Consider the following 20,805-nt stretch of genomic DNA (forward strand, 5'->3'; position numbering starts at 1 on the left):
CTGAATAAACTGGACTGGACCCGTGGATCGCAGTGGGGAAAAAAAACAAAACAAAACTGCGGATCACAGCAGAAAAACTGGGGCAGAGCACAGGGGGCTTAGACTACACAGCCCTTTACCACCAGACAGTGGCGGCAGGTGGAAATTGCAACCAGAGACTTCCAGGATGAGGAAAATCAAAACCAACACAGGAACCACAATGCAAAAATATATGAAATCACCAGACCAGAAACAAAATGACAAGCACCCAGAAATCAACCCCGAAGACACAGAAATCCATAAACTAAATGACAGAGATTTCAAAATAGCTATCATAAAAACACTCAACGAAATACGAGACAACACAGACAATTAAATGAGATTAGGAGTTTCTTCACAAAAGAGATTGAAATCATAAAGAAAAACCTATCAGTGCTGATGGAGATGAAGAACACAATGGAGGAGATAAAGGAGAATCTGGAATCTTTAAAGAACAAAGCTGACAATATGGAGGAAAGAATTAGTACTTTAGAGGATAGGAATACAGATATACTCCAGATGGAAGAAGAGAGAGAACTAAGACTAAAAAGAAATGAAGAAAGACTCCGAGAAATATCGGACTCTATTAGAAAATGTAACATAAGAATTATAGGTATTCCTGAGGGAGAGGAGAGGGAAAGAGGAACAGAGAGCCTATTCAAGGAAATAATAGCTGAAAATTTCCCAAATCTGGGGAAGGAGCAGGAAATACCAGTAAGCGAAGCCAACAGGACGCCTATATATATTAACAGACAAAGGCCTTCACCACGACACCTAGTGGTAAGGCTAGCCAGGGTCAACGACAAAGAAACAATATTAAGGGCAGCTAGACAAAAACGAAAAATAACGTACAAAGGAACTCCCATCAGGCTCTCAGCGGATTTCTCAACAGAAACTTTTCAGGCTAGAAGAGACTGGAATGATATATTCAAAATACTAAAAGACAAAAACTTTCAGCCAAGAATACTCTATCCAGCAAAAATATCCTTCAAATATGATGGAGAAATAGTAACTCTCCCAGATAAACAAAAGCTAAGGGAGTTCATGGCCACGAGACCGCCACTACAAGAAATACTCAAGAAGGCCCTCAGGCCTGAAAACAAGAAGAGAAAGGGAACACAAAGCTTGGAGTAAGGAGAAAAGTAGGTAGACAAAATCAGAGAAATAGTAGATCTTTACCGGAATAGGTTAGCAACCACTTAAATACTAAACTCAAAGATCAAAGGAAGAAATTCACCAAAAATAAATTTAACCTCATCACTGTAAACACACAGCCACAACACAAGATAGAATAAGGTATAACAAGAGCAACTTAGAAGGGGAAGAGGAAAGTGACTGAATTGACTTAGTATAAGGAAATAGGAGGCTATCAGATAATGGACTATCTCATACAGAAGATTTTTCGCCCAAACCTCAAGGTAACCACTAAACAAATAATCAAATTAAAACCACATATGATAAACAAAGAGAAAACTAGAAGAATCATAAGACAGAACAACCAAACTGAATTGGCAGTCCAAAACAAATGGGACAAGAAACAAAGGAAATGCAAAAGAACCAGAAAATAAGTGACAAAACAGCAACATTCAACCCTCATATTTCATTAATTACCCTAAATGTAAATGGATTGAACTCTCCAATCAAAAGATACAGAGTGGCAGGATGGATTAAAAAGCAAGACCCAACAATATGCTGCCTTCAGGAAACACATCTTAGCACTAAAGACAAGCACAGGCTCAGAGTGAAAGGATGGAAGACAATACTCCAAGCTAATGGCAAACAAAAGAAAGCAGGTGTTGCCATACTCATATCAGACAAAGTAGACTTCAAGATAAAACAGGTTAAGAAAGACAAAGAAGGGAAATATATAATGATAAAAGGGACACTCCATCAAGAAGACATATCACTTATAAATATATATGCACCCAACATAGGAGCACCAATGTACATAAAACAACTATTAACAAACCTAAAAGGAGAAATCAACAACAACACAATAATAGTAGGGGATCTTAACACCCCACTTACAGCAATGGATAGATCATCCAGACAAAAAGTTAATAAAGAAATATTAGACTTAAATGAAAAACTGGACGAGATGGACCTAGTAGACATATACAGAGCACTCCACCCAAAAACAGCTGACTACACATTCTTCTCAAGCACGCATGGAACATTCTCTAGGATAGACCATATGTTGGGAAACAAAGCAAGCCTCAATAAATTTAAGAAGATTGAAATCATAACAAGCATCTTTTCAGACCATAAGGCTATGAAACTGGAAATGAACCAGGAAAAAAAAACTGGGAAAGTGACAAAAATGTGGAGATTAAACAACATGCTACTGAACAACCAATGGATCATTGATGAAATTAAAGGAGAAATCAAAAACTATCTGGAAACAAACGAAAATGATAACATGCCATATCAAACCATATGGGACGCAGCAAAAGCGGTCCTGAGAGGGAAACTCATAGCGATACAAGCCCACCCTAACAAACAAGAAAAAGCCCTAATAGGCAACCTTAAATTACACCTAACAGAACTAGAAAAAGAAGAACAAACAAAGCCCAAAGCCAGCAGAAGGAGAGAAATAATAAAAATTAGAGCAGAAATAAATGATATTGAGACCAAAAAAACAGTAGAAAGGATTAATGAAACAAAGAGTTGGTTCTTCGAGAAGATAAACAAAATAGACAAACCCTTAGCCAGGCTAACTAAGAAAAAAAGAGAAAAGGCTCAAGTAAATAAAATTAGAAATGAAAGAGGAGAAATTACAACGGATACCATGGAAATACAGAGGATTATAAGAGAATACTATGAGAAATTATATGCCAACAAATTGGACAATCTAGAAGAAATGGATAAATTCTTAGACTTATACAACCTCCCAAAATTGAACCAAGAAGAAATGGAGAATCTGAATAGACCAATCACAAGTAAAGAGATTGAAATAGTCATCAAAAACCTCCCAAAAAATAAAAGTCCAGGACCAGATGGCTTCTCCAGTGAATTTTACCAAACATTCAAAGAAGATTTAATACCCATCCTCCTCAAACTATTCCAAAAAATAGAGGAAGATGGAACACTTCCTGAATCATCCTATGAGGCCAACATCACCCTGATACCAAAACCAGACAAAGACAATACAAAGAAAGAAAATGACAGGCCAATATCGCTGATGAACATTGATGCAAAAATCCTCAACAAAATATTGGCAAACCGAATACAACAATATATTAAAAAGATCATACACCATGATCAAGTGGGATTTATACCAGAGACGCAGGGATGGTTCAACATCCGCAAATCAATCAACGTGATACATCACATCAACAAAACAAAGAATAAAAACCACATGATCGTCTCAATAGACGCAGAGAAGGCATTTGACAAGATACAACATCCATTTATGATAAAAACTCTCAATAAAATGGGAATAGAAGGAAAGTACCTCAACATAATAAAGGCCATATATGACAAACCCACAGCTAACATCATACTCAACGGGGAAAGACTGAAAGCCATTCCTCTGAGAACAGGAACGAGGCAGGGCTGCCCACTCTCACCACTCCTGTTCAACATAGTACTGGAGGTTTTGGCCAGAGCAATTAGGCAAGAAAAAGGAATAAAAGGAATCCAAATAGGTAACGAAGAAGTGAAACTCTCACTATTTGCAGATGACATGATTGTATATATAGAAAACCCTAAAGAATCTGTTGGAAAACTGTTAGAAACAATCAACAACTACAGCAAAGTTGCAGGGTACAAAATCAATCTACAAAAATCAGTTGCATTTCTATATGCTAATAATGAACTAACAGAAAGAGAGCTCAAAAAGATAATACCATTTACAATTGCATCAAAAAGAATAAAATACCTAGGAATAAATCTTACCAAGGAGGTGAAGGACCTATACAATGAGAACTACAAGACATTATTGAGGGAAATCCACGATGACATAAAGAAATGGAAAGATATCCCATGCACGTGGATTGGAAGAATAAACATAGTTAAAATGTCTATATTACCTAAAGCAATCTACAGATTCAATGCAATCCCAATCAGAATCCCAATGACATTCTTTACAGAAATAGAAAAAAGAATACTAAAATTTATATGGGGCAACAAAAGACCCCGAATAGCTAAAGAAATCCTAAAGAAAAAGAACAAAGCAGGAGGCATCACAATTCCTGACTTCAAAACATACTACAAAGCAATAGTAATCAAAACAGCATGGTACTGGTACAAAAACAGACACACAGATCAATGGAACAGAATTGAAAGCCCAGAAATAAAACCACACATATACGGACAGCTAATTTTCGACAAAGGTGCTAAGGACATGCAATGGAGAAAGGAAAGTCTCTTCAATAAATGGTGTTGGGAAAACTGGACATCCACATGCAAAAGAATGAAAGTGGACCATGTGCTATCGCCATACACAAAAATTAACTCAAAATGGATCAAAGACCTGAAGGTGAGACCTGAAACTATAAAACTCATAGAAGAAAATATAGGCAACACACTATTTGACATTGGGTTTAAAGGAATCTTTTCGGATGACATGCCTACCCAGACTAGGGAAACTAAAGAAAAAATAAACAAGTGGGACTTTATCAGACTAAAGAGCTTTTATAAGACAAATGAAATCAGAATCAAGATGAACAAACAACCAACCAGCTGGGAGAGAATATTTGCAAAACATACATCTGACAAGGGGTTGATCTCCATAATATATAAAGAACTCACACAATTGAACAACAAAAAAACAAACAACCCGATCAAAAAATGGGCAGAGGAAATGAACAGACACTTCTCCAAGGAAGATATACAGATGGCCAATAGGCACATGAAAAGATGCTCAACATCACTAATCATCAGGGAAATGCAAATCAAAACAACACTAAGATACCACCTCACGCCCGTTAGAATGGCTATAATCACCAAGACAAAAAACAACAAATGTTGGAGAGGATGTGGAGAAACAGGAACCCTCATACACAGCTGGTGGGAATGCAAATTGGTGCAGCCTCTATGGAAAACGGTATGGAGATTCCTCAAAGAATTAAAAATAGAGATGCCCTATGATCCAGCCATCCCACTACTGGGAATCTATCCAACGCACCTGAAATCAACAATCCAAAGAGGCTTATGCACCCCTATGTTCATTGCAGCATTATTCACCATAGCCAAGAAGTGGAAGCAACCTAAGTGTCCCTCAACTGACGATTGGATTAAGAAAATGTGGTATATATATACAATGGAATACTACTCAGCCATAAAAAAAGACAAAATCGTCCCATTTGCAACAACATGGATGGGCCTGGAGCGTATTATGTTAAGTGAAATAAGCCAGAAAGAGAAAGACAAACACTGTATGATCTCACTCATATGTGGAATATAAACCAACACATGGACAGAGAAAACTGGACTGTGGTTACCCGGGAAGTGGGGGTGGGGGGTGGGGGGTGGGCACAAGGGGTGAAGGGAGTCATATATGGGGTGAAGGACAAACAAAAATGTACAACCCAAAATCTCACAATGTTAGAAACCATTAAAATATCAATAAAAATGTAAAAAAAAAAAAAAAAAAAAAAAAAATCTCTAGACATGAAAAGAAACAAGAAAATGTGACCCATACTCAAGAAAAACAAAAAGCAGTCTACAGAAACCAATTCCAAGGTAACCCAGATGTTGCAATTAGCAGACAGGAACTTTACAGCACTTAAAGGACCTAAAGGAAAATATACAGATAAGGAATGCACAGAGGGGAAAGAGAGAAATAGAAACTATAAAAAAGACCCAGATTGAAATTCTAGAGCTGAAAACAAAAATAAATGAAATGAAAAATTGACTGCATAGTTCTCAACAGCAAAAGATGGCAGAAGAAAAAGGAGTCAGTGTAAACAAACATAAATTATCCAATCCTAAAAAACAAGATGGAAGAAAATAATGAACAGAGCCTAGGTAACTGTGGAACAATATATAGCAGTCTAACAACACGCAACTGGAGAGAGAAAATGAGTCACAAAAAATATTTAAAAACTTAACAGCCCAAACTTCCCAAAACTGTAGAAAAAACATAAAATTGAAGATCCAAGAAACTCAATACATGCCAAGCAGGATAAGAAAATCACTCATAGGTAAATTATAGTCAAACTGCCAATGCAAAGGTTAAAAAAAAAAAAAAATCTTGGGAGCCAGCCCAGTGGTGTAGCAGTTAAGTCCACGCAGTCCGCTGTGGCAGCCCGGGGCTCGCAGGTTCGGATCCTGGGCGTGCACTAACTATCAAGCCATGCTGCGGTGGCATCCCATATAAAGTAGAGGAAGATGGGCAAGGATAATAGCCCAGGGCCAATCTTCCTCAGCAAAAAAAGAGGAGGATTGGCATCGGATGTTAGCTCAAAAAAAAAAAAAAGAAAATCTTGAAAGCAGCCAGAAAACAAAAAAAAGATATATTACATAGAGGATATTTTATCTAATGATAGGTAACTTTTGATCAGAAAAAATGGAGGCCAAAAGACAATGGAACATCTTTAAAGTGCTGAAAGAAAAAAATTCTGTCAACCTAGAATTAAAGAAATCCAGCAAAACTAACCTTCAAAAATGAAGATGAGAGAGTGACGTCAGCATCATGGCGGAGTGAGCTTTCCCGTGAATTCTTCCCCCACAAGATACAACAAAAGTAACAGCCACAGACCAACAACGGAATCCCAGACAGTGAAAAGCTAGAGCGGAGGGATCCACACTGCCGCACATCTGAGAGCGGAACGTGCTGGGCCCCCGGAGGAAGTGGGGAGAGGTAAGGAGAACTCCGCTCCCTCCCCATCAGATCAGCGATCCGGTCCGCGCGGCTCCCAGAGAGGGGGGAGGGGCGGCCCTCGGCGGGAAACTGTAGCTCTTCGGGCTCTCTCAGCCAGTGGGAAACTCCCGCACAGAGGGCTCAGAGGAGCCACAGGGCTACCATCAACATCTGAGCAACCCAGAGAGCGGACAAAGAGGGGCAAACGAGAAGCCTCCCACGTCAGGGACCCAGAGGGCAAAAGAGAGAGCTCCCCCCTCCCCGCAACCCGGAGTCTGCAGCTCGACCAGATCTAGCGGTCCGAGGCAGACCTGAATAAACTGGACTGGACCCGTGGATCGCAGTGGGGAAAAAAAACAAAACAAAACTGCGGATCACAGCAGAAAAACTGGGGCAGAGCACAGGGGGCTTAGACTACACAGCCCTTTACCACCAGACAGTGGCGGCAGGTGGAAATTGCAACCAGAGACTTCCAGGATGAGGAAAATCAAAACCAACACAGGAACCACAATGCAAAAATATATGAAATCACCAGACCAGAAACAAAATGACAAGCACCCAGAAATCAACCCCGAAGACACAGAAATCCATAAACTAAATGACAGAGATTTCAAAATAGCTATCATAAAAACACTCAACGAAATACGAGACAACACAGACAATTAAATGAGATTAGGAGTTTCTTCACAAAAGAGATTGAAATCATAAAGAAAAACCTATCAGTGCTGATGGAGATGAAGAACACAATGGAGGAGATAAAGGAGAATCTGGAATCTTTAAAGAACAAAGCTGACAATATGGAGGAAAGAATTAGTACTTTAGAGGATAGGAATACAGATATACTCCAGATGGAAGAAGAGAGAGAACTAAGACTAAAAAGAAATGAAGAAAGACTCCGAGAAATATCGGACTCTATTAGAAAATGTAACATAAGAATTATAGGTATTCCTGAGGGAGAGGAGAGGGAAAGAGGAACAGAGAGCCTATTCAAGGAAATAATAGCTGAAAATTTCCCAAATCTGGGGAAGGAGCAGGAAATACCAGTAAGCGAAGCCAACAGGACGCCTATATATATTAACAGACAAAGGCCTTCACCACGACACCTAGTGGTAAGGCTAGCCAGGGTCAACGACAAAGAAACAATATTAAGGGCAGCTAGACAAAAACGAAAAATAACGTACAAAGGAACTCCCATCAGGCTCTCAGCGGATTTCTCAACAGAAACTTTTCAGGCTAGAAGAGACTGGAATGATATATTCAAAATACTAAAAGACAAAAACTTTCAGCCAAGAATACTCTATCCAGCAAAAATATCCTTCAAATATGATGGAGAAATAGTAACTCTCCCAGATAAACAAAAGCTAAGGGAGTTCATGGCCACGAGACCGCCACTACAAGAAATACTCAAGAAGGCCCTCAGGCCTGAAAACAAGAAGAGAAAGGGAACACAAAGCTTGGAGTAAGGAGAAAAGTAGGTAGACAAAATCAGAGAAATAGTAGATCTTTACCGGAATAGGTTAGCAACCACTTAAATACTAAACTCAAAGATCAAAGGAAGAAATTCACCAAAAATAAATTTAACCTCATCACTGTAAACACACAGCCACAACACAAGATAGAATAAGGTATAACAAGAGCAACTTAGAAGGGGAAGAGGAAAGTGACTGAATTGACTTAGTATAAGGAAATAGGAGGCTATCAGATAATGGACTATCTCATACAGAAGATTTTTCGCCCAAACCTCAAGGTAACCACTAAACAAATAATCAAATTAAAACCACATATGATAAACAAAGAGAAAACTAGAAGAATCATAAGACAGAACAACCAAACTGAATTGGCAGTCCAAAACAAATGGGACAAGAAACAAAGGAAATGCAAAAGAACCAGAAAATAAGTGACAAAACAGCAACATTCAACCCTCATATTTCATTAATTACCCTAAATGTAAATGGATTGAACTCTCCAATCAAAAGATACAGAGTGGCAGGATGGATTAAAAAGCAAGACCCAACAATATGCTGCCTTCAGGAAACACATCTTAGCACTAAAGACAAGCACAGGCTCAGAGTGAAAGGATGGAAGACAATACTCCAAGCTAATGGCAAACAAAAGAAAGCAGGTGTTGCCATACTCATATCAGACAAAGTAGACTTCAAGATAAAACAGGTTAAGAAAGACAAAGAAGGGAAATATATAATGATAAAAGGGACACTCCATCAAGAAGACATATCACTTATAAATATATACGCACCCAACATAGGAGCACCAATGTACATAAAACAACTATTAACAAACCTAAAAGGAGAAATCAACAACAACACAATAATAGTAGGGGATCTTAACACCCCACTTACAGCAATGGATAGATCATCCAGACAAAAAGTTAATAAAGAAATATTAGACTTAAATGAAAAACTGGACGAGATGGACCTAGTAGACATATACAGAGCACTCCACCCAAAAACAGCTGACTACACATTCTTCTCAAGCACGCATGGAACATTCTCTAGGATAGACCATATGTTGGGAAACAAAGCAAGCCTCAATAAATTTAAGAAGATTGAAATCATAACAAGCATCTTTTCAGACCATAAGGCTATGAAACTGGAAATGAACCAGGAAAAAAAAACTGGGAAAGTGACAAAAATGTGGAGATTAAACAACATGCTACTGAACAACCAATGGATCATTGATGAAATTAAAGGAGAAATCAAAAACTATCTGGAAACAAACGAAAATGATAACATGCCATATCAAACCATATGGGACGCAGCAAAAGCGGTCCTGAGAGGGAAACTCATAGCGATACAAGCCCACCCTAACAAACAAGAAAAAGCCCTAATAGGCAACCTTAAATTACACCTAACAGAACTAGAAAAAGAAGAACAAACAAAGCCCAAAGCCAGCAGAAGGAGAGAAATAATAAAAATTAGAGCAGAAATAAATGATATTGAGACCAAAAAAACAGTAGAAAGGATTAATGAAACAAAGAGTTGGTTCTTCGAGAAGATAAACAAAATAGACAAACCCTTAGCCAGGCTAACTAAGAAAAAAAGAGAAAAGGCTCAAGTAAATAAAATTAGAAATGAAAGAGGAGAAATTACAACGGATACCATGGAAATACAGAGGATTATAAGAGAATACTATGAGAAATTATATGCCAACAAATTGGACAATCTAGAAGAAATGGATAAATTCTTAGACTTATACAACCTCCCAAAATTGAACCAAGAAGAAATGGAGAATCTGAATAGACCAATCACAAGTAAAGAGATTGAAATAGTCATCAAAAACCTCCCAAAAAATAAAAGTCCAGGACCAGATGGCTTCTCCAGTGAATTTTACCAAACATTCAAAGAAGATTTAATACCCATCCTCCTCAAACTATTCCAAAAAATAGAGGAAGATGGAACACTTCCTGAATCATCCTATGAGGCCAACATCACCCTGATACCAAAACCAGACAAAGACAATACAAAGAAAGAAAATGACAGGCCAATATCGCTGATGAACATTGATGCAAAAATCCTCAACAAAATATTGGCAAACCGAATACAACAATATATTAAAAAGATCATACACCATGATCAAGTGGGATTTATACCAGAGACGCAGGGATGGTTCAACATCCGCAAATCAATCAACGTGATACATCACATCAACAAAACAAAGAATAAAAACCACATGATCGTCTCAATAGACGCAGAGAAGGCATTTGACAAGATACAACATCCATTTATGATAAAAACTCTCAATAAAATGGGAATAGAAGGAAAGTACCTCAACATAATAAAGGCCATATATGACAAACCCACAGCTAACATCATACTCAACGGGGAAAGACTGAAAGCCATTCCTCTGAGAACAGGAACGAGGCAGGGCTGCCCACTCTCACCACTCCTGTTCAACATAGTACTGGAGGTTTTGGCCAGAGCAATTAGGCAAGAAAAAGGAATAAAAGGAATCCAAATAGGTAACGAAGAAGTGAAACTCTCACTATTTGCAGATGACATGATTGTATATATAGAAAACCCTAAAGAATCTGTTGGAAAACTGTTAGAAACAATCAACAACTACAGCAAAGTTGCAGGGTACAAAATCAATCTACAAAAATCAGTTGCATTTCTATATGCTAATAATGAACTAACAGAAAGAGAGCTCAAAAAGATAATACCATTTACAATTGCATCAAAAAGAATAAAATACCTAGGAATAAATCTTACCAAGGAGGTGAAGGACCTATACAATGAGAACTACAAGACATTATTGAGGGAAATCCACGATGACATAAAGAAATGGAAAGATATCCCATGCACGTGGATTGGAAGAATAAACATAGTTAAAATGTCTATATTACCTAAAGCAATCTACAGATTCAATGCAATCCCAATCAGAATCCCAATGACATTCTTCACAGAAATAGAAAAAAGAATACTAAAATTTATATGGGGCAACAAAAGACCCTGAATAGCTAAAGAAATCCTAAAGAAAAAGAACAAAGCAGGAGGCATCACAATTCCTGACTTCAAAACATACTACAAAGCAATAGTAATCAAAACAGCATGGTACTGGTACAAAAACAGACACACAGATCAATGGAACAGAATTGAAAGCCCAGAAATAAAACCACACATATACGGACAGCTAATTTTCGACAAAGGTGCTAAGGACATGCAATGGAGAAAGGAAAGTCTCTTCAATAAATGGTGTTGGGAAAACTGGACAGCCACATGCAAAAGAATGAAAGTGGACCATGTGCTATCGCCATTCACAAAAATTAACTCAAAATGGATCAAAGACCTGAAGGTGAGACCTGAAACTATAAAACTCATAGAAGAAAATATAGGCAACACACTATTTGACATTGGGTTTAAAGGAATCTTTTCGGATGACATGCCTACCCAGACTAGGGAAACTAAAGAAAAAATAAACAAGTGGGACTTTATCAGACTAAAGAGCTTTTATAAGACAAATGAAACCAGAATCAAGATGAACAAACAACCAACCAGCTGGGAGAGAATATTTGCAAAACATACATCTGACAAGGGGTTGATCTCCATAATATATAAAGAACTCACACAATTGAACAACAAAAAAACAAACAACCCGATCAAAAAATGGGCAGAGGAAATGAACAGACACTTCTCCAAGGAAGATATACAGATGGCCAATAGGCACTTGAAAAGATGCTCAACATCACTAATCATCAGGGAAATGCAAATCAAAACAACACTAAGATACCACCTCACGCCCGTTAGAATGGCTATAATCACCAAGACAAAAAACAAGAAATGTTGGAGAGGATGTGGAGAAACAGGAACCCTCATACACAGCTGGTGGGAATGCAAATTGGTGCAGCCTCTATGGAAAACGGTATGGAGATTCCTCAAAGAATTAAAAATAGAGATGCCCTATGATCCAGCCATCCCACTACTGGGAATCTATCCAACGCACCTGAAATCAACAATCCAAAGAGGCTTATGCACCCCTATGTTCATTGCAGCATTATTCACCATAGCCAAGAAGTGGAAGCAACCTAAGTGTCCCTCGGCTGACGATTGGATTAAGAAAATGTGGTATATATATACAATGGAATACTACTCAGGCATAAAAAAAGACAAAATCGTCCCATTTGCAACAACATGGATGGGCCTGGAGCGTATTATGTTAAGTGAAATAAGCCAGAAAGAGAAAGACAAACACTGTATGATCTCACTCATATGTGGAATATAAACCAACACATGGACAGAGAAAACTGGACTGTGGTTACCCGGGAAGTGGGGGTGGGGGGTGGGCACAAGGGGTGAAGGGAGTCATATATGGGGTGATGGACAAACAAAAATGTACAACCCAAAATTTCACAATGTTAGAAACCATTAAAATATCAATAAAAAAAAAAATCATAAAAAAAAAAAAAATGAAGATGAAATAAAGATATTTTCAAGCATAAAAGCTGAGAGTTCATCACCAACAGACCTGCACTACAATGCATGCTAAATAAAATTCTGAAAGCTAAAGGGAAATGATACTAGAAGATAACTCTGAAATATATAGGAAGGAATGAATATCACTGGAAATGTTAAATAGATGGGTAAATATAAAAAGCTATTTATATATTTTTAAAATTTAAGACTGTCTAAAGCAGAAATTATACAACAATATTGTAAGGTTTATAACTTGCAGGAAAGAAGAACAGAGAAACAAACATATGAGATAAACAGAAGACAGCAAAATGGTAGAACCAAATCCAACAGTATCAATAATTACATTAAATGTAACTGGACTAAACACTCCAATTAAAAGGCAGAGACTGTCACCTGGATTAAAAACAAGACTCAACTATATGCTGTCTATAAAAGATGGACTGTAAATACAAAGATATAAGACTATTTGCTCCTAATTATTTCTTTTATTTAAAAGCACAAAAGCAGGATCAGCACAGAACTATTAAAGTGTCCTAGGTTGGTAGAGATAAGGAAATCATTCATTTTATATTACCAACATGCATCAAGCATCAACTCTATATGCAAGACTTTGTGCTAGGTGCTTCAGGGAGATACCAAGAGAAGATTGATGGTCTGTGCTACAAGTGCTACAGAATTCAGAAGGAAGTGAGGACGTAAAAAGTGAGATATCCCTTGCTCAAAGGGAAGAATGGGGAGTATGGGGAGAAGGGCAGAGATCAGCAAAGGTTTCGCAGAGGATGTCACATAGCCCCGTGCCTAAAGCTCCAGGGGGATTTTGAGGAAGAAATAACTTGGTGTTCATTATTCACTTATTTTCTGAACTGAAAGACAGACCAGATATCTAGCCCAGTGGTTAAGAGCATGAGCTTTAGAGTCAAAGAGATTTGGACTTCAGCTTCAGCTCTGCTACTAACTACTCTGTGACCTAGGACAAATTACTTAAGGCTCCTAATCCTCACTTTCTTTAAGTGAAAAGGAAATAATCATTCCAATTTTATAGGATGTCTAACAGAAGTAAATGAGAGAATGTTGCAATATGCATTACAGAGTGCCTGCTCAATGAATTACTGTCACTGGAGAAACAAAATGTACCCTCTAGCCCTCAAAAAATGAAGCCCTAAATGATGAAGATAGCAAAAATGAAGACCATGGCACTACAATCTCTTAATAATAATGAATTAGAAAAAAATATACACCAAAAATAAAATGGAGGTAGGGCAGAATACAGTGTCTTTCACATAGTAGGCGTGTAATGTTGCCATGTGTGTTAAATGAATAACTCAAATAATAGATGAGCTAAGTCTTGCAAAGCTAACTAGCTACCCTCAATTTCTCAGAGAACACTAGCCCATTTAAGGCATGTAAAACTATAAACCAATTGGTATGCCTTGCTATTTCTGGCAAAATACTTTAGAAAGTTTTCCCTTTACACAGAAGTGCAAATTCCCAGAAGTGTCTGTGAGGTTCCTGCAGGCTGTAAAGAACAGGTTACTGTAGGCAATGAACGTTTACCCTACAGCTACAAAGAGAAGTGAGGAACCAGGAAGCCCCAGTGAAACCCCTTGGGCAGCTGAGAGCAAAGCCACCAAGGTACACAGCAATTCTCTTTTTCAGCTTCTTTGCCTCTGATTCTACTTTTGCTGCTTCTTATTGTTATTAGGGACTGTGTCAATTTTTGCTCCTTCACGGCTTTGCTATCTGCCTTCTCTTCATGTTACTCTCATGACCCTGCTCCACTTTACTAAGTCCCTCTCCATGAGTCTTACATTCAGACCCTCTCCCAGAGAGTACCCTGTGTAGGGCGCCCTGTTAGACACATCACAAGACACTGCTCTCCTTCATACCCAACCTACAGATGGTTTTGCTTAGCTCAGGTGCTGATTCCTGATCAGTCAGGTGTAGCTGGGCCACAAGGCCACAGGACCCAAAGTATGGTGGCCTGTCCACAGGTACCTACCCACAGGTGTTTTGCTTAGAAGGCACTCTCAAGCTCCCATGGTCCATGTGGGACCACAAGTTCACTTCAAAACATGGCAGGTAAAAACACATTCACCATCATGAGCTGCTCAAAACTGCAGTGGCAACAGGTATTGGGCTACTACATTCTAATGGGATTTTAAAAGATCATGAGACAAAACTGAAGGAACTCTGAAGGGACTGATTTGGTGTATAACCTCTGGGGAGAATCTTTAAGAGGTGGAGGGACCTAAAAGGTCATCCAATCCAACTCCACTCCTTGTGCAGTGACCCAGGTCACACAATCAACAACTGGCACAGAATGAGAGTCCTGGAGTCCCAACTCCTGGTCAATGCTCTTTCCCTGTTCATGACACTAATGTTCATGACAGTGAACATTAGTACTTAAGATTCCAGTCACCAATGATGATAAAAGAAGACCTGATCGAAAGAATATAACTTCATAACAAGTAGAAGTTTGGGACATTTTTAAGGTAAACTGCTTATTACGACCAGGCTGAACCATATAATGAAGACAAACAAGGATGGGCATTTGTGGGCAGGTATCCACTCTAGCATAAGCTGATAAATAGGATTTGGCAATGTTCTGCCTTCAGGACGCCTTTGATCAGGGCAAGAGATGAATCTCTCCCTACATGTTCTTGAAAATTCTAAAAGAACTAATTTAAGGCACAGAAAGTCACATGACAATCACATCACTTAGATTTGCTTGGCGGAGGTACTGGGACAATTACTCCATGGGAACACTGGCCAAGACAGTCTCCTCTGTTTCACTCACAGAAGCCAAGTTTAGCTTCTTTACAGGTCTCTTCTTGGTCCACAAACTGGCATGTAAATAAAAACTGTAAAACTATTTATCATCCACACACCCTATAGGAGACACTCGAATTCTGAAACTAAATGCCATTACATTTTACAACTTAAAAAAAAACGTGCTGCCCCTATGTTCATCGCAGCATTATTCACTATAGCCAAGAAGTGGAAGCAACCCAAGCGTCCCTCGACTGACAATTGGATAAAGAAGATGTGCTATATATATACAACGGAATACTACTCAGCCATAAAAAAAGACAAAACTGTCCCATTTGCAAGAACATGAATGGACCTGGAAGGTATTATGCTAAATGAATTAAGCCAGAGAGAAAAAGACAAATACTGCATGACTTCACTCATATGTAGAAGATAAACTTCACTCATATGTAGAAGATAAACTAACACATGAGCAGAGAGAACTGTTTGGTGGTTACCAGGGGCAAGGGGGTTGGGGGATGGGCACAAGGGGTAAAGGGAGGTATTTATATGGTGACTGAAAAACAATAACGTACAACTAAAATTTCACAACTTTATCAACTATTAAGACATCAATTAAAAAAAAAAAAGTGCTGGGTATTTGACAAAATGTCCCATGTACCCTGCAATCAGAAAAACCAACCACTGGCTTTTTTTGTGGCAAGCTGGATTAACGTGTTTTAAAAGTACACATCGTGGGCCGGCCCCGTGGCTTAGTGGTTAAGTGCACGCACTCCGCTGCTGGCAGCCCAGGTCTGGATCCCGGGCGCGCACCGACGCACCGCTTCTCCGGCCATGCTGAGGCCGCGTCCCACATACAGCAACTAGAAGGATGTGCAACTATGACATACAACTATCTACTGGGGCTTTGGGGAAAAATAAATAAATAAATAAAATTATAAACGGGGCAGTGGGTATGACAGAGCTTGGCCCAGAGGAAGCAGTTGGTAAACTTGAGCTGCCCTTCCAGCGTCCTTCCTTCTACAAAGTCTTCTCTGAGGATTAGACACAATCACAGAATTCCCCACCCGGTTGCCCTCCCCTACAAACACAGGGATCAAGAGGAGCAGAATCCCACCTCCCTCAATCCACCCAAGAAGCTGGAGTCAGGCTGGGGCTCCATTTACTCATTCATTCATTCAACAAATCCTCATTGCACGGCCAGGGCTAAGGTGGTGACCAAAATGGACTGGTCTCTACCCTCGTGAAGCTCACATTCTAGTAGAATAGACAGACATTAATCAAATGGTCAGGCAAACAAATATACCAGTCCGTCACCGATAGGTGCAAGGGAGACGTGCGCAGGCTATAAGGGACAGGGTCGGAGGCGGAAGGGATGTAGCCAGGAGGTCACAGAAGGCTTTGTAGGAAAAAATGAGAGCTGAGAGCTGAAGAACGATTAGACATTAACTAGATGACAGAGGGAAGAGAATTCCAGGCAGAGGAATACAACAAGAAAAAGGCCCAGTGGTGGGAGGGAATGAGGCCCAAAACAAAACAAAGCCAGCAGGGCTGAGGGGCAGAGAGAAAGGGGAAGAAGGGAAGGAAGGGAAAAAGAATGACTCCTAGGTTCAACTGGATGGGTGGTAACATTCCCGGAAATAGGAAACACTGGAAGAGGGCCAAGCTGGGCGTGGGGAGATCATGAGGGCAATTTCGGATATGTGGAGTTTAGGGGACCTTTGGGACATCCAAGCAGAGCTATCACCCGGGCATTTGGATATATGGGCTACATAAGTCTGGAGTTTCCAGGTAACCTCTGGGCTACAGATGTAAACATGGCAGTCAAGTGCAAGCAAGCGGTGACTGAAGCAGGGGAGGGGGCCTGGGTGAGATCGCCCACTAGAGAGTGAGGGAAGGGGGCCTGTGACAAACGTTTAACACCCAAGAGGTAGATAGTGACTGCAAAGGAGGCTGGAAGGAATGGTCTGAGAACTGAAGTGTTACATCAGGGAAGCTAAGGGAGCAGAGTATATCCAGGAGGAAGAAGTGGTTGACTTAATGCAAGGCTCCATAAGACACCACCTTACGGATAGGACCCTGACCACCCAGCTGGGCAACGATACTGAAGAGGCCTGATGTCCGAGAGGTGGAGCCTATTAGATAACCTCCCAGAGGGCCCTGGGAAGTGACCCAGATATCGGAGGCTCAACTGCTGACAGCTTCCAAGGGAAAAAGGAACAGAAGAGCAGACACTCAAAGCCCTTGCTATGTATCCAACAGCCTGGCCTCAGGAACTAGCTCAAACTGGAGCACAGAAAAGAGCAGGTACTGGACACACCCTCTGTCCCATGCCTGGTTAAATATGTATAGCTTTAAAACTAGGGCAACACTTGAGATCTGACACCAGGGTGCAGGGCTGGGGGCGCTCCTCCTCTCCCTCAGGTACCCAGCTGGTGAGGCACCTGGACCATGGCCTCCAGCTTCAGCAACAGCACAGCACTGTTTTCCAGGACTTCCACCCCCAGCACTGAACCCACTTACCCGGTAAGATTCCTGCACCTTGGACTTTGACTGTCTCCTTTTCCTGCTCGTCCGCCTGCTCTGAGTTCTCAACCACCTGATCCAACTCCTCACTCAGCTAAAGGGAGAAACAAACAGGTCAGCTCCACCAGCCTTGCACTTCTGGGCTAGAATAAGCAGGCAGAAGCTGCTTCTCATTTAATCGTTACCAAAAAAAAAAAAATCACACGATGTAGGGTGTGTTATGCCAGTTCTACAGAGGAGGACACTGAAGCTCAGAAAACTCAAGTAACTTGCTATATATTAGTTTCCCATGGCTGTTAACAAAGCACCACAAACTGGGTGGCTTAAAACAACAGAAATTCATTCCCTCACGGTTCTGGAGGCTAGAAATCTGAAATCAAGGTGTCAGCAGGGTTGGTTCCTTCTGAGGGCTGTGAGGGAGAATCTTTTCCATGCTTCTCTCCTAGCTTCTGATAATGGCCAGCAATCCCTGGCGTTCCTTGCCTTGCAGATGCATCAAATCTCTGCCTCCATCTTCACGTGGAGTCTCTGTGTCTTCACATAATCATCTTCTTATAATGACACCATATTGGATTAGGGCCCACCCTATTCCAGTATGACTTCATCTTAACTAATTACATCCGCAATGACCCTATTTCCAAATAAGGTCACTTTTGAGGTACCGGGGTTAGGACTTCAACGTATCTTTTTGAGGAGATACAATTCAACCCACAACACTTTCCATGGCCATAGAGCCAGGAGTCAAATCCAAGTTGGCCTAGCTCCAAAGCCCATGATCTTAACTACTTCCCAAAGGAGGAGGAAACGTGGCTTAGAGTCTGCTGAGAGAGAAGGAACAGGGAAGCTGGTGTCAGAGCTCTCCAGGACTCTGACCAAAGTCCACCAACTCAGGCTGCAAGTGGCAGAACAAAGTAGGGAGAGCAATCCCTCCCAGAGACAGATGCCAATCAGCAGCCTCGTAGCAGGTAACCTCGACCTCACTGCATCCGTGTCCTCACCTGTCAAATGGGGAAAATGATGTCACTGAGCAGGGTAGGTGGGCAAAAAAGGATACAATGATAACCAACAAGTCTCTGTAGCATTAAGGAAGAGGGCCAGAGAGATCGAGAACAGAGTTTAGAGGAGGACCTATCGCTGAATTGGGAGGTGGGGGGGATAGCTTTCCCAAGTATTTTCTTAGGCTCACAGTGTCAATGATTAAGGTCTCAAGACAGTTTCACTGAAAATTCATCTCCAGGACACTTGAGCTAAAATAAAGCTCTTTATGTATCTATCATTTTTCCATTCCCCTCTCCATGTCTCCACTCCTGCCCCTTAGAATCAGGTAGAACCCCCAGTTTACAGCCCTCCAAGCCCCAAAGAAAAGAAAACCAACAAGTGCAAGGGGGCCGGGAGACTAGAGAAGGCACCATGAGATACAGGTCCTCAGCGGGAGCACAGATCAAGAGGTCCCCAGAGCTCTCACTGGCCAAAGGGAAAGGAGGATGTTAGTCCTGGGAAGGACCCAAGTTTTCTGATCCAAGCCTGGGTTAGCCCAGGCTCAGGCTAACCCAGGCGGCAACACACTCCTAACCCAGTTCCCTTCCTGACTACCTGCAGTCATAATGAGCCCACCTCCTTGCTTGCATCTGGCCAAATTCTCAGCATGCCCCATCCCCTAAAGCCAAAGTCTCCCCTCAGAAAAGAAACCTAACTTGGAGCTAAGTCCCCTCTCAGAATGATCCAGGCAAGAAAGATGCAGGTCACTCCCGGAGGCCTCCTTCTTCTGAAGAAGGGGAGAGACAGGGACTTCAGAATGGGCCACTGAAGCAGGCAAAGGAAGGGGTCTTTCCACTGCCTTCCACCATGGGGGGGCCCCCAAATAGAAACTGACTCCACCCTTGGCCTTGCCCCTGCAAGCAGGATAACTGCCTATATTTTAACAAACATTTTAGGAGCCCTGCTAGGTAAGGAGATACTGCAGGTTACATGTGGATGAGGAGAGACACTGTCCCGTAAACCAGGACCCGAAACCTCCCTAGAAGCAGAAGCTGCCCACATCCTGTTCACAAGAGCCGTCATTCACTGAGCTAAGCACTTTCCACACACCAACTCCTCTAATCCTCACAACCTACGAGATAGGGACTATCATTACCTTTGTTTTGCAGATGAAGAAATGAGAGGCTCACAGAAGTTAAGTGACTTAACAAAAGTCACACAAATGGTGAGAGGCAGAGCCAGGATGCGATCATGGGCTTTTTGACTTCAAAGTCCTCATATTTACCCACTATGCTCTACTCCCTATAACCCTGAAAACTTTCAGAGTCAGGGAAAGACACAACTCATTCCCCAGGATTGCCTCACTGTCTAGGTTACGGAATCTAGGGGCCAGAGAACCCACAGCACTGGTTAAAATCCATTAGGCTCCTTTTGGATAAAGGAGACGGCAGGAGAAATACAGAAATTTGTCCCAAAGTCAGATTCCAGTGCAGGTCCTACACTAAAAAATGGCAAGTCTTAGACAAATCTCACCCGTCTTCAACTCGGTTTCCCCTTGTACTGTGGGGTTAAACCATCTGCTTTATACACTCCACACAGTATCATTTACAAAGGGAGAATGTACACCAGTATTGACTAGTATTGATGAAAACAGCAGCAAGCTCATGTATGAAGGACAGAATGCTAGACTGGTCTGGGAAGTCAGTCTCCAGTGAGCATGAATAATGAGACCCTCCCCCTTGAATAATGAGGGGATTTTAACCAAGGGAGCTTGAGAGGGAG

At 40.8% G+C, this 20,805-nt stretch overlaps 1 protein-coding gene across 5 annotated transcripts in view; it reads right to left on the minus strand.

Annotated features, from left to right (window-relative positions):
- The window catches only part of PACC1 (proton activated chloride channel 1), a 44,395-nt gene that overhangs the window by 22,342 nt on the left and 1,248 nt on the right, over nt 1-20,805 (minus strand). For 3 of the 5 annotated variants that reach the window (XM_058539810.1, XM_058539809.1, XM_058539813.1), the window contains exon 2: nt 18,043-18,139. The exons of 1 other annotated variant lie outside the window; for it this stretch is intronic. In XM_058539810.1, the coding sequence (XP_058395793.1) occupies nt 18,043-18,139 (97 nt within the window). Of the gene's footprint in view, nt 1-18,042; nt 18,140-20,805 lie in introns of those variants that run through there. One more of the 5 variants, XM_058539812.1, reaches the window with a different exon arrangement.

This window comes from Diceros bicornis, chromosome 4 (genome assembly GCF_020826845.1).
Source record: "Diceros bicornis minor isolate mBicDic1 chromosome 4, mDicBic1.mat.cur, whole genome shotgun sequence".
Taxonomy (NCBI): domain Eukaryota; kingdom Metazoa; phylum Chordata; class Mammalia; order Perissodactyla; family Rhinocerotidae; genus Diceros; species Diceros bicornis.